Source organism: Nerophis lumbriciformis, linkage group LG13, assembly GCF_033978685.3.
Source record: "Nerophis lumbriciformis linkage group LG13, RoL_Nlum_v2.1, whole genome shotgun sequence".
Classification (NCBI taxonomy): domain Eukaryota; kingdom Metazoa; phylum Chordata; class Actinopteri; order Syngnathiformes; family Syngnathidae; genus Nerophis; species Nerophis lumbriciformis.
The window spans coordinates 15,343,216-15,358,814 of NC_084560.2; the positions used below are offsets into that span (position 1 = coordinate 15,343,216).

Below are 15,599 nucleotides of genomic sequence, written 5' to 3' on the forward strand. Positions count from 1 at the left end.
ATCGTATGATGGTCCCACAACAGCACACAGATGATGGGTAGGCTACCGCATGCCCCCGCTCCTCCATCACTGTGTCTGTTATACTTCCGGTTCACTGACATAGGAAAAAAAAACTTTTGCGAGATCTCGCAAAAAGTATTGAGAGATCTCGCAAAACATCCATGTCCCTTTAGGGCAGTGATTCTTAACCTGGGTTCGATCGAACCCTAGGGGTTTGGTGAGTCGGCCTCAGGGGTTCGGCGGAGGTCAAAACACACCCGACTCATCGTGTAAATACCAACTTCTCCCTATCGGCGTAATACGGATACGGCAACAGCAGAAGTCAGACTGGTTTGCAAGTGTGTAATTTGTTGGGTGTTTATGCACTGTGTTGGTTTTGTTGTTTGAACAAGGTGATGTTCATGCACGGTTCATTTTGTGCACCAGTAAAAAAAACCTGATAACACTTTAGTATGGGGAACATATTCACCATTAATTAGTTGCTTATTAACATGCAAATTAGTAACATATTGGCTCTTAACTAGTCATTATTAAGTACTTATTAATGCCTTATTATAAGCCTAACCCTCTAACCCTGACCCGGACCCGTACCAAATAACTCTAAATTAAGTATTTGTTATTTAGAACATGTTCCCCATACTAAAGTGTTACCAAAAACATACAACTTTGTCTTGAATTTGAAAAAAAACAACATTTTTTTCACTAAAGAAGGGTTCGGTGAATGCGCATATGAAACTGGTGGGGTTCGGTACCTCCAACAAGGTTAAGAACCACTGCTTTAGGGGCTCTGTACATAAGTAATAACAATAAAAATAAATAATAATGAGTGAAGTAAGCTATATTTCATATGGTGAGATGAGTAAGATGATCTAGAAAATGAATGGATGGAAGAAATAAATTCAGAATGTTTATCATGGTTCTTCTTCTTTGTACTTTGTAAACACTAAGTTTGAAGAGTTTCTTGAAGTGCATCATATTAGTACATTGTTTCATTTCTTTGCTTAATCATTTAATTCCACATACTGATATACTGAAGGTTTTAAGTGTTGTACGTGCGTACAAATGTTTTAAATTAGATTTTCCTCTAAGATTATATTTCTCCTCTTTTTCTTGAGAAAAATTGTTGTACATAGTTGTCGTTGTGGCTTGTGCAGCCCTTTGAGACACTCGTGATATAGGGCTATATAAGTAAACATTGATTGATTGTTGGCTATCAGGTTATAGTTTGCTTTGTACCTGCACCTACTCAGTGGCCAAGTAGTTAGAGTGTCTGGTATGTTGTGAGTTCAAACCCCGGCCGGGTCATACCAATGACTATAAAAATGGGACCCATTACCTCCCTGCTTGGCACTCAGCATCAAGGGTTGGAATTAGGGGTTAAATCACCAAAAATGATTCCTGGGCGCGGCCACCGCTGCTGCTCACTGCTCTCCTCACCTCCCAGGGGGTGAACAAGGGGATGGGTCAAATGCAGAGGACAAATTTCACCGCACCTAGTGTGTGTGACAATCATTGGTACTTTAACTTTACTTTGTACATCATTTTATCTTTTTTCAATTTTACTAAATCATTGAACTTCAATATTTTTGACTCAATAAATAAAGTGTTTGTATGTTCTCTATACCCAACATTATGTATTATTGTAACTGATATTTTTTGTAACACAGTTAATGAATGAAGTGTACTTTTGTAGTTATTTCCCCATATTTCTACACAATAACTCAGATATGTAACACTAGTGAGCAGTAGAGAATATGAAGTGATTTTTGGTCGAGAACAGTGGTTCTTAATCTGGGTTTGATCGAACCCAAGCGGTTCGGTGAGTCGGCCTCAGGGGTTCGGCAGAGCCTCCGCCGCAGAGGTCAAGACACGCCCGACTCATCGTGTAAATAAAAACTTCTCCCTGTCGGCGTATTATGGATACCCGCAAACAATGTTCCCTCTAATTTTCCATATGCGTGAGAAAACGCAAAAACTCCTTGGGCATTCAGTGGAGCACATGTGCCAAACCTGACTAAATAACAAGTTCAATGTTTTTAATTGCCCTGCGATGAGGTGGCGACTTGTCCAGGGTGTACCCCGCCTTCCGCCCGATTGTAGCTGAGATAGGCTCCAGCGCCCCCCGACACCCCAAAAGGGAATAAGCGGTAGAAAATGGATGGATGGATGTTTGTAATTATTGTAATCAAATGACAGCAGTCATTTCCATGAGATTATTTTCTAATATAAGTGTTTTGGCCCACTTACAATGACTATAACATATTGTTTTTCATGAGCTGTGTACTAGTATTATATGTCTGGGTGGGGGGTCCTACTTTGGAAATAATCTGTACCCCTTTCAGATATCGCATTTAGTTCCCACTAAAACGTTCACATGTGGCACAATGTGTCATGACGCGGAGTCGAACCCACGTTTCCTCTGCAGCTTGAGCTGCAGGCACCTCTCTTAACCCCTCTGCTGGCAGCACACTCAGACAAGCTTCTGCTCGCGCTGAGCACAACACGCCCACACAGCAACAAGCCTGCAGACAATTAATTATCAGCGCACCTGGACTTGACGAGGGGGAGCATCATAAAGACCAGTTTATTGGTGTTGGAAGCCCCGGTAGCGCCACTGGTACTTGGAAGATCTTGGCTCCGTCACCACAACCCCCATATCTCTTGGTCTTCCGGCAGAATTTTGGCTTGGAGCACAACCTGCATGGCCAACTGTCTTGGGTCAGCATCTCATCCGGTCTACCACTCCACTACCACGACTCCCCAGGCCGATCTATCTCTGGTTCCAGCTTGCTACCATGACTTAGCCGAGGTCTTTAGCAAGGTACGTGCCATGGGACTACCCCCTCATAGACCTTATGATTGTGCCATCGAGTTGCTCCCTAACGCCACCTTGCCATCTAGCCGTCTATATAACTTGTCTCTTCCTGAGAAGGAAGCCATGAGAAACTACATCACCGAGGGCCTTGCCTCGGGCATCATTACACCATCCAAGTCTCCTGTGGCGGCGGGATTCTTTTTCGTGGCCAAGAAGGACGGATCCCTTCGTCCCTGCATTGACTACCGTCACCTTAACAACATCACCATTAAGAATAAGTACCCTCTTCCACTACTTAACTCATCTTTTGAACCGTTGGCACCTGCCACCATATTTACCAAACTGGATCTCCGTAACGCCTATCACCTGGTCCGGATCAAAGAAGGAGACGAGTGGAAGACTGCTTTCAACACTCATATGGGGCATTATGAGTACCGGGTGATGCCTTTTGGACTCACCAACGCACCTGCTGTTTTCCAAACGCTCGTCAACGACATCCTCCGGGACATGCTGGATCAATTCGTGGTGGTATACTTGGATGATATTCTAATTTTCTCCCGTAACCTCTCTGATCACCAGAAACATGTCCGACTTGTTCTGCAACGTTTATTGGAAAATTGTCTTTTTGTGAAGGCTGAAAAATGCTGCTTCCATTCTTCTTCGGTGGAGTTCCTGGGATTCGTGGTCGAAAGGGGTCACATAAAGCCTGACCCGAGGAAGGTGGAGGCCGTGGTAAAGTGGCCGCAACCTACTTCTAGGACTGAACTTCGGAGGTTCCTTGGTTTCGCCGGCTTCTACCGTCGGTTCATTCAAGACTTTAGTAGAGTTGCTGCTCCACTCCATTCGCTTACATCCACTAATATACCTTTTGCTTGGACTCTTGTAGCAAGGAAGGTCTTTGAGGAGTTAAAGGAGCGTTTTGTTTCTGCACCCATACTAGTTCACCCCGACCTAGACACTGCCTTTTTGGTGGAAGTTGACGCCTCAGACTCAGGGATTGGGGCTATTCTATCTCAACGATCCAAGAATGACAATTTGGTTCACCCTGTTGCCTTTTTCTCCAGGCGCCTGACACCAGCCGAACAGAACTATGATGCTGGGAACAGAGAGTTATTGGCGATCCATGAGGCCCTGGGGGAATGGAGACACTGGTTGGAAGGAGCTAAACACCAATTTCAGATTCTTACTGACCACAGCAACATTCGTGCTGCCAAGAGAATCAACAATCGCCAGGCAAGGTGGCAGCAGTTTTTCTCTCGCTTTGATTACGTGCTCTCTTTCAGACCAGGATCCAAGAACACTAAGGCTGACGCACTGTCTCGGTTATTCCTGAAGGAGTCCACCAGTCCGGCAGTGGCGGAACCCATCCTTCCTTCCACTCGCATCGTTGGGATGGTTACTTGGAAAGTGGAGGACCTGGTTAAGTCCGCGCTGCGTTCCAATCCAGGACCGGGAGGTGGACCTCCCAACAAACTGTTTGTCCATCGGGAGCTACGACCCAGGGTCCTGGATTGGGGACACTCCAGTTTGTTTTCATGCCATCCTGGTTTTCAACGAACACTGTCACTACTACGAAGACGTTTTTGGTAGCCATCCATGGCCAAGGACACTCGTGAGTTCATTGCTGCTTGTTCAACTTGTGCCCGTAGTAAGATGTCACATAGGCCTCCTGCTGGTCTTCTTCACCCTCTCACCATTCCTGCCCGTCCTTGGTCGCACATCGCCCTGGATTTTGTCACCGGATTTCCAGCCTCAAGAGGTAACACCACAATCCTTACTATTGTTGACCGTTTCTCTAAGGCAGCCCACTTTATTCCACTGCGAAAGTTACCTTCTGCCTCAGAAACTTCTGACCTCCTTACTCTTCACGTCGTTAAACAACATGGAATTCCGGTGGATATCGTTTCTGACTGAGGTCCTCAATTTACATCGCAAATATGGAGAGCCTTCTGCAAGGGTATCGGGGCCTCGGTCAGCCTCACATCAGGATACCATCCCCAGAGCAACGGGCAGGCTGCAAGAGCAAATCAAAGCTTGGAGACCATGCTCCGATGTGTCGCCAGTCATCAACCCACGTCCTGGAGCAAGTTTCTGCCATGGGTGGAGTTTTCTTATAACTCCTTGAAGAGCTCCGCTACCGGTATGTCCCCTTTTGAGTGCTCATTAGGTTATCAACCCCCTTTATTTCCCCAACAGGAACTGGAGATCGCTGTTCCTTCAACTAGAGCTCACATTAGACGGTGTCAGAGGGTGTGGAGAGCCGCCCGTGCTGTGTTGGAAAGAGCATCCGAGAAAATGTGTCGCAACGCCAACCGTCATCGCATTCCAGCCCCGTCTTATAAACCAGGACAACAAGTTATGCTTCTCACTAAGGACCTCAGTCTCCAGGTACCATCAAGAAAATTGGCTCCACGTTATGTTGGTCCGTTCTCCATCATTTCTATCATAAACCCTGTATCTGTCAAATTGGCTCTTCCACCCTCAGTCAAGCGGCACCCAGTGGTCCATGTGTCTCAGATTAAACCGGTAGCGGAGAGCGCTCTGTCCCCTCCTGCCCCTTTCCCCCCACCCTCGAGGTTCTTGGCGAACGGAGATCAGGTTTGGACGGTCAAGGAAATCCTCAGGGTCCGTCGACAAGGTAGGGGGCTCGTTTATCTGGTCGACTGGGAGGGATATGGGCCAGAGGACAGATCTTGGGTTCCTGCCTCCTATCTTGCCGATCCCTCTCTTCTGGAGGATTTCTACCGTGCCAATCCTGATGCTCCCCGGCGCTCGTCGGGGGCCTCGCATAAGGGGGGGGTACTGTCATGACACGGAGTCGAACCCACGTTTCCTCTGCAGCTGGAGCTGCAGGCACCTCTCAACCCCTCTGCTGGCAGCACACTCAGACAAGCTTCTGCTCGCGCTGAGCACAACACGCCCACACAGCAACAAGCCTGCAAACAATTAATTATCAGCGCACCTGGACTTGACGAGGGGGAGCAGCATAAAGACCAGCGGACCCGAGGAACCTTTGCCAGAACGTCGCTAACCTTCCAGTAAGCATCACGTCTGGCATCCCTTGTTTTCCCCGTGATTTCCTCGCCGTTGTTATGATCTCTCTCTCTCCGTGTTTTCCCTTGGTTCATGCCCTTTTGTATTTTCCACAGTGACTCTCCTGTCCTCCGTGATTATGCATTGTCACTCGACACCCATCCGGATTCCTGACTGCTCTCCCCGATCCACGACCTCCCTGCTCGGACCCAGACCACGCTGCCCTGCTCTTGCCCACGACCTTTTGCCTGTCCACGAACTGCCTCTTCGCCTTCCCCCTTGGATAACGACGAAAGATACAACCAACATTTGCTGACAACAACCCTTGGTAACATTTACATTATTAATATTACACATAGTCAACACTCATTCACTTTGAGTAGCATACACACGCCACGTATTCATCAAAGGTTTAAAATAAACCTTCTAAACCGCAGTCCTGCCCTGGTTGTCACCTCCTTCCCTTCTCTGTTACATAACAGTACGTTTTGGCCAACAACATGTCGAAACCAGACGACAGCGGCAAGTCCCAGGCCCAGATAGCCATATCTTCCGACCTAGCTATCCTTAGCTCCGTCGTTAGCGAACATCAGGTTCGGTTTACTGCCCTTGAGGATCATCTTGAGAGAGACTTCACCAGACTATATTCCAGGCTGGACAACTTGTGCCCCGGGGCCAGTCCTGGACCGGTGGTACCTCCGCGTGTTTCTCCAGTCCGTGAACCTGAACACAGCAATTTGGAACAAGAGCCCAGGATTGCCAGCCCTAAACCCTTTGAAGGGGACTTTGAACTTTGTAGGGGGTTTTTGGTACAATGTGACCTCATTTTTCGTCACCAGCCCTCCCGTTATTCATCCGACGGCGCTAAGATAGCATTTATATTTTCCCTACTTTCCGGCCCGGCTCTCAAGTGGGCTACAGCTGCAGTCGACAGGACCATTGGGCTTAACTCTGACTATTCTGCCTTCCGTGCTGAATTTCGGGCTGTTTTTGATCACCCCAAGGATGGGGGGGACGCGGCCGGACGTCTGCACTCCATTTCACAGGGATCACGCTCCGTGGCAGCCTACACCTTGGAGTTCCGGACTTTGGCGGCAGACAGCGGTTGGGATGACCGGGCGCTCCAAAGTGCATTCCGTCGCGGTCTTTCTGATGAAATCAAGGACGGTCTACTGAGGGACAGACCCACGTCCTGTAAAGACCTCATTGAACTGGCCCTCCAATTTGACATTCGACTTTGTGAACGAGCAGCTGAGCGAGGCCAGAGAGGTGCCTCTAGGAACCAAACACTGCCTATCTTCAAGACAGAAGGGGACCCGTACCGGTCCACAACTACTTCTATGGCAGCCCCGGAGCCCATGCAGTTGGGTAGGACACGGTTACCCATTGAAGAAAGGGAGAGAAGATACAGACAGCGCCTCTGCCTCTACTGCGGTCTAGCCGGACACGTCCGGTATAATTGTCCTGCAAGACCAAAAAGATCAGGCTCACCAGCAGAGGGGATCCTGGTGAGCCATACTTTATTTCCCCGTAAAGAAGATAATCCTGACATACTGCTACCCGCTACTTTGGCCTGGGACAAGAGGAGCATTCAAGTGAAGGCATTTGTGGACTCTGGAGCTGATGAGAGTTTGTTGGACTACATGTTCGCCCGACAGATGGGCATTCCACTGATATCCCTGGACAAGACGCTGCCTGCACAGGCTCTAGATGGCCGACCATTGGGCCCCATCAAGTACCGCACGGAGCCCCTTTCCATGACCATTTCTGGTAATCACAGAGAGATCATTAGTTTATTGGTGTTGGAAGCCCCGGTAGCTCCACTGGTACTTGGAAGATCTTGGCTCCGTCACCACAACCCCCATATCTCTTGGTCTTCCGGCAGAATTTTGGCTTGGAGCACAACCTGCATGGCCAACTGTCTTGGGTCAGCATCTCATCCAGTCTACCACTCCACTACCACGACTCCCCAGGCCGATCTATCTCTGGTTCCAGCTTGCTACCATGACTTAGCCGAGGTCTTCAGCAAGGTACGTGCCATGGGACTACCCCCTCATAGACCTTATGATTGTGCCATCGAGTTGCTCCCTAACACCACCTTGCCATCTAGCCGTCTATATAACTTGTCTCTTTCTGAGAAGGAAGCCATGAGAAACTACATCACCGAGGGCCTTGCCTCGGGCATCATTACACCATCCAAGTCTCCTCTGGCGGCGGGATTCTTTTTCGTGGCCAAGAAGGACGGATCCCTTCGTCCCTGCATTGACTACCGTCACCTTAACAACATCACCATTAAGAATAAGTACCCTCTTCCACTACTTAACTCATCTTTTGAACCGTTGGCACCTGCTACCATATTTACCAAACTGGATCTCTGTAACGCCTATCACCTGGTCCGGATCAAAGAAGGAGACGAGTGGAAGACTGCTTTCAACACTCATATGGGGCATTATGAGTACCGGGTGATGCCTTTTGGACTCACCAACGCACCTGCTGTTTTCCAAACGCTCGTCAACAACATCCTCCGGGACATGCTGGATCAATTCGTGGTGGTATGCTTGGATGATATTCTAATTTTCTCCCGTAACCTCTCTGATCACCAGAAACATGACCGACTTGTTCTGCAACGTTTATTGGAAAATTGTCTTTTTGTGAAGACTGAAAAATGCTGCTTCCATTCTTCTTCGGTGGAGTTCCTGGGATTCGTGGTCGAAAGGGGTCACATAAAGCCTGACCCGAGGAAGGTGGAGGCCGTGGTAAAGTGGCCGCAACCTACTTCTAGGACTGAACTTCGGAGGTTCCTTGGTTTCGCCGGCTTCTACCGTCGGTTCATTCAAGACTTTAGTAGAGTTGCTGCTCCACTCCATTCGCTTACATCCACTAATGTACCTTTTGCTTGGACTCTTGTGGCAAGGAAGGCCTTTGAGGAGTTAAAGGAGCGTTTTGTTTCTGCACCCATACTAGTTCACCCCGACCTAGACACGGCCTTTTTGGTGGAAGTTGACGCCTCAGACTCAGGGATTGGGGCTATTCTATCTCAACGATCCAAGAATGACAATTTGGTTTACCCTGTTGCCTTTTTCTCCAGGCACCTGACACCAGCCGAACAGAACTATGATGCTGGGAACAGAGAGTTATTGGCGATCCATGAGGCCCTGGGGGAATGGAGACACTGGTTGGAAGGAGCTAAACACCAATTTCAGATTCTTACTGACCACAGCAACATTCGTGCTGCCAAGAGAATCAACAATCGCCAGGCAAGGTGGCAGCAGTTTTTCTCTCGCTTTGATTACGTGCTCTCTTTCAGACCAGGATCCAAGAACACTAAGGCTGACGCACTGTCCCGGTTATTCCTGAAGGAGTCCACCAGTCCGGCAGTGGCGGAACGCATCCTTCCTTCTACTCGCATCGTTGGGATGGTTACTTGGAAAGTGGAGGACCTGGTTAAGTCCGCACTGCGTTCCAATCCAGGACCGGGAGGTGGACCTCCCAACAAACTGTTTGTCCATCGGGAGCTACGACCCAGGGTCCTGGATTGGGGACACTCCAGTTTGTTTTTATGCCATCCTGGTTTTCAACGAACACTATCACTACTACGAAGACGTTTTTGGTAGCCATCCATGGCCAAGGACACTCGTGAGTTCATTGCTGCTTGTTCAACTTGTGCCCGTAGTAAGATGTCACATAGGCCTCCTGCTGGTCTTCTTCACCCTCTCACCATTCCTGCCCGTCCTTGGTCGCACATCGCCCTGGATTTTTTCACCGGATTTCCAGCCTCAAGAGGTAACACCACAATCCTTACTATTGTTGACCGTTTCTCTAAGGCAGCCCACTTTATTCCACTGCGAAAGTTACCTTCTGCCTCAGAGACTTCTGACCTCCTCACTCTTCACGTCGTTAAACAACATGGAATTCCGGTGGATATCGTTTCTGACCGAGGTCCTCAGTTTACATCGCAAATATGGAGAGCCTTCTGCAAGGGTATCGGGGCCTCGGTCAGCCTCACATCAGGATACCATCCCCAGAGCAACGGGCAGGCTGAAAGAGCAAATCAAAGCTTGGAGACCATGCTCCGATGTGTCGCCAGTCATCAACCCACGTCCTGGAGCAAGTTTCTGCCATGGGTGGAGTTTTCTTATAACTCGAAGAGCTCCGCTACCGGTATGTCCCCTTTTGAGTGCTCATTAGGTTATCAACCCCCTTTATTTCCCCAACAGGAACTGGAGATCGCTGTTCCTTCAACTAGAGCCCACATTAGACGGTGTCAGAGGGTGTGGAGAGCCGCCCGTGCTGCGTTGGAAAGAGCATCCGAGAAAATGTGTCGCAACGCCAACCGTCATCGCATTCCAGCCCCGTCTTATAAACCAGAACAACAAGTTATGCTTCTCACTAAGGACCTCAGTCTCCAGGTACCATCAAGAAAATTGGCTCCACGTTATGTTGGTCCGTTCTCCATCATTTCTATCATAAACCCTGTATCTGTCAAATTGGCTCTTCCACCCTCAGTCAAGCGGCACCCAGTGGTCCATGTGTCTCAGATTAAACCGGTAGCGGAGAGCGCTCTGTCCCCTCCTGCCCCTGCCCCCCCACCCTCGAGGTTCTTGGCGAACGGAGATCAGGTTTGGACGGTCAAGGAAATCCTCAGGGTCCGTCGACAAGGTAGGGGGCTCGTTTATCTGGTCGACTGGGAGGGATATGGGCCAGAGGACAGATCTTGGGTTCCTGTCTCCTATCTTGCCGATCCCTCTCTTCTGGAGGATTTCTACCGTGCCAATCCTGATGCTCCCCGGCGCTCGTCGGGGGCCTCGCATAAGGGGGGAGGGTACTGTCATGACGCGGAGTCGAACCCACGTTTCCTCTGCAGCTGGAGCTGCAGGCACCTCACTTAACCCCTCTGCTGGCAGCACACTCAGACAAGCTTCTGCTCGCGCTGAGCACAACACGCCCACACAGCAACAAGCCTGCAAACAATGAATTATCAGCGCACCTGGACTTGACGAGGGGGAGCAGCATAAAGACCAGCGGACCCGAGGAACCTTTGCCAGAACGTCGCTAACCTTCCAGTAAGCATCACGTCTGGCATCCCTTGTTTCCCCCGTGATTTCCTCGCCCTTGTTATGATCTCTCTCCCTCCGTGTTTTCCCTTGGTTCATGCCCTTTTGTATTTTCCACAGTGACTCTACTGTCCTCCGTGATTGTGCATTGTCACTCGACACCCATCCGGATTCCTGACTGCTCTCCCCGATCCACGACCTCCCTGCTCGGACCCAGACCACGCTGCCCTGCTCTTGCCCACGACCTTTTGCCTGTCCACGAACTGCCTCTTCGCCTTCCCCCTTAGATAACGACGAAAGATACAACCAACATTTGCTGACAACAACCCTTGGTAACATTTACATTATTAATATTACACATAGTCAACACTCATTCACTTTGAGTAGCATACACACGCCACGTATTCATCAAAGGTTTAAAATAAACCTTCTAAACCGCAGTCCTGCCCTGGTTGTCGCCTCCTTCCCTTCTCTGTTACATAACACAATGAGATGTAAACATGCGATCATGTGTACATTCCTGTAACTTTCTGTTTGTAAAATATACCGTTATTAGTATTTCTTTAATATAATAACTAGGGCTGCAACAACTAATCGATTAAAATTGATTATAAAAATAGTTGGCAATTAATTTAGTCATCGATTCGTTGGATCTATGCTATGCGCATGCGCTGAGGATACGTTTTGTTTTTTTTGTTTGTTTGTTTTTTAACCTTTATTAATAAACTGCAACATTTACAAACAGCTGAGAAACAATAATCAAAATAATAGGGGTGTAACAGTACGTGTATTTGTATCGAACCGGTTTCGTTTCGGTGCGGAAGTGTACCGAACGAGTTTCCACACGGACATATTAAGTAGCGTACTGCACGTTTTGTAAACAATACTCAAAACGCCGGACATTTGAGGCATTTAAGAAACTCCGCCCTGACAGCTCCGCAAAAGAGGACATGTCCGGTGAAAAGAGTACGTATGGTCAGTCTATCCTAGCCCGTTAGCTGCTAGCATGCTAGCAAAAGAGGACTAGCAGCGATCGGTTTCACCGGACGTGAAACCGATCGCTGCTAGCATGCTAGCAGCTAACGGGCTCGGTCCTGACATAAGTCCTCTTTTCACCGGACATGTCCTCTTTTGCGGGGCTGTCGGGCAGTGTTTCTTAAATGCCTCAAATGTCCGGCATTTTGAGTTAGGGCTGCGTGTATTTTCAATGTACGTTCAGGGTTAAGAAGGGGTTAAAAACACAACAAATTGTGCGTGCAGCAGCATTCGTGAGGGAGGGGGAGAGACAGAGAGAGTTGTGATAAACGCGCATGCGTCGTCAGGCTCTGTTTTTTATCCATAGATTTATCACATTTAATTTTTTATTATCTATAGCAGGGGTGTCAAAAGTGTGCATTTTTGTGACATTTTCCTTGTTTTATTTGGCAAGCTGAAAGAACATGGCGCCAGTATGCTGTTTTTTTTTTCAATAAAATACTGGACAGATAGAAATGTAGTTTGTCTCTTTTATCAGATTATTAATCGATTAATCGTAGTAATAATCGACAGATTAATCGATTATCAAATTAATCGTTAGTTGCAGCCCTAATAATAACTTAGAGATCGCCAGGCCGATAGTATCGGCCGATAAATGCGTTAAAATGTAATATCGGAGTATCGTTTTTTTTATTATCGGTATCGTTTTTTTTTGTTTTTTTTAATTAAAATAAATAAAAAACACAAGATACACTTACAATTAGTGCACCAACCCAAAAAACCTTCCTCCCCCATTTACACTCATTCACACAAAAGGGTTGTTTCTTTCTGTTATTAATATTCTGGTTCCTACATTATATATCAATATATATCAATACAGTCTGCAAGGGATACAGTCCGTAAGCACACATGATTGTGCGTGCTGCTGGTCCACTAATAGTACTAACCTTTAACAGTTAATTTTACTCATTTTCATTAATTACTAGTTTCAATGTAACTGTTTTTATATTGTTTTACTTTCTTTTTTATTCAAGAAAATGTTTTTAATTGATTTATGTTATTTTTATTTTTTTATTTTTTTTAAAGTACCTTATCTTCACCATACCTGGTTGTCCAAATTAGGCATAATAATGTGTTAATTCCATGACTGTATATATCGGTTGATATCGGTATTGGTGATTAAAGAGTTGGACAATATCGGAATATCGGATATCGGCAAAAAGCCATTATCGGACATCCCTAATAATAACATCATTTTATGATTACGGTTCGGGTTCGATGAATATGAAACTGGTGGGGTTCGGTACCTCCAAAAAGGTTAAGAACCACTGGTCTAGAACATGTTTAGTTGTATTCATTATTGACGTGTTTCTTGCTACTTTATGTTGTATATTTTTGACATGAGATTTCCAGTTCAATTCATCATCAATCATTATATCTAGAAATGTGCTTCCATTCACTCTTTCAAGTTCTATTCCGTCTATTTGCTTTTGTAAACAGCTGAGGTCTTACCTTTAAGAAAATGGCCTTCAGGTCATGGGGGTCTGCTCTTTGGGTCGCTTGCACCTGTGACACACAAGGAGAGTCAGTATCGTTCAAGTAGCACGCAAAAATTTAAGTGGTCGGACCGGTTCTTATGTGACGATTTGGCTCTTTTCATTAGCTTAGACTTTTAGCAAAAACCACACAAATCAGCAACAACACGACCCTCCGATGGGCGGGAGAAGCAAAAACAACACGTCTTGACAGCCGCGTCAAGAAGCCTGCTGGAGCCCGGCTGAGACGCAACTATCCGGGATGTGCGGTGACGACGAGCAGGGGCAGACGCCCTGAAGCGCCGCGGGCTACGTGGAAGACCCACACGGCCGAGTGGGCGCCTTTTACAGGTTAATATCTGATAAGAAGTAGTGACGGAGTCACCTTGACCGCCATGCTGGGTGTGACGTCAGCTGTAAGGAAGTAGCGCAGGCGCCGAGTGGAGACATCCAAACTTCTTCCTCTCGATTCGAGGGCGGCAAGACGCCGAGAGTTCACACGGGAACACTGTCCTCCAGTGACGTCATCAAACCGCATGGACTCTTCTGGAAACCACGATGGGCAGTTTAAATGAGTGCCATCGAAAGTGGGAACGCGTATTGTTCGTTCAATAGATATGACGTCATTATTGTTTGGAGAGGCTGTTTAAAAAAAAAAGGTTTTTGAATTATTTATTTGACGACAACTTCTTGTACATAAACCTGAATGTATACATTTGGTGGGTGGGGTTTCTTACATACTTAGAGAGTCTGTTGGGGAGAGAAAAATAATACTTCTTTATTTATAAATTGCAACCTTTACAAACAATTGAGAAATAATAATAATCAAGAAAAACAGTACAAAACAGCGCCAAGGGGTTGTAAACTCAATAAAGTAACTAAAATAGAATGCAATATATGTGAATGTAATATATATATTTTTGTATCTATATATCCATCCATTTACTACCGCTTGTCCCTTTCGGGGTCGCGGGGGGGGGGGGGTGGAGCCTATCTCAGCTGCATTCGGGCGATAGGCGGGGTACACCCTGGACAAGTCGCCACCTCATCGCAGGGCCAACACAGATAGACAGACAACATTCACACTCACATTCACACACTAGGGACCATAAATACAATCTATTATATAGCATTATTCACATGTGAATAATGCTATATAATAGATTGTATTTATATTATTCACATGTGAATAATGCTATATAATAGATTGTATTTATATTATTCACATGTGAATAATGCTGTATAATAGACTGTATTTATGTTATTCACATGTGACTAATGCTGTATAATAGACTGTATTTATATTATTCACATGTGAATAATGCTGTATAATAGACTGTATTTATATTATTCACATGTGAATAATGCTGTATAATAGACTGTTTTTATATTATTCACATGTGAATAATGCTGTATAATAGATTGTATTTATATTATTCACATGTGAATAATGCTATATAATAGATTGTATTTATATTATTCACATTTGAATAATGCTGTATAATAGACTGTATTTATGTTATTCACATGTGACTAATGCTGTATAATAGACTGTATTCATATTATTCGCATGTGAATAATGCTGTATAATAGACTGTATTTATGTTATTCACATGTGAATAATGCTGTATAATAGACTGTATTTATATTATTCACATGTGAATAATGCTGTATAATAGACTGTATTTATATTATTCACATGTGAATAATGCTGTATAATAGACTGTATTTATATTATTCGCATGTGAATAATGCTGTATAATAGACTGTATTTATGTTATTCACGTGTGACTAATGCTGTATAGTAGACTGTATTTATATTATTCACATGTGAATAATGCTGTATAATAGACTGTATTTATATTATTCACATGTGACTAATGCTGTATAATAGACTGTATTTATATTATTCACATGTGAATAATGCTGTATAATAGACTGTATTCATATTATTCACATGTGAATAATGCTGTATAACAGATTGTATTTATATTATTCACATGTGAATAATGCTATATAATAGATTGTATTTATATTATTCACATGTGAATAATGCTGTATAATAGACTGTATTTATGTTATTCACATGTGACTAATGCTGTATAATAGACTGTATTTATATTGTTCGCATGTGAATAATGCTGTATAATGGACGGTATTTATATTATTCACATGTAAATAATGCTG

The 15,599-nt window shown here is 45.6% G+C and overlaps 1 protein-coding gene across 1 annotated transcript in view; it reads right to left on the reverse strand.

The window, feature by feature from the left end:
- LOC133613814 (electrogenic aspartate/glutamate antiporter SLC25A12, mitochondrial-like) overlaps positions 1-13,917 on the reverse strand; it is a 73,596-nt gene extending 59,679 nt beyond the window's left edge. Inside the window, exons 1-2 of the mRNA XM_061971629.2 lie at positions 13,798-13,917; positions 13,390-13,443 (exon numbers count right to left, since the gene is read on the reverse strand). Coding sequence (XP_061827613.1) covers positions 13,390-13,443; positions 13,798-13,809 — 66 coding nt within the window. The 5' untranslated portion in view covers positions 13,810-13,917. The remainder of the gene's footprint in view (positions 1-13,389; positions 13,444-13,797) is intronic.
- Positions 13,918-15,599: the final 1,682 nt, after the last annotated feature.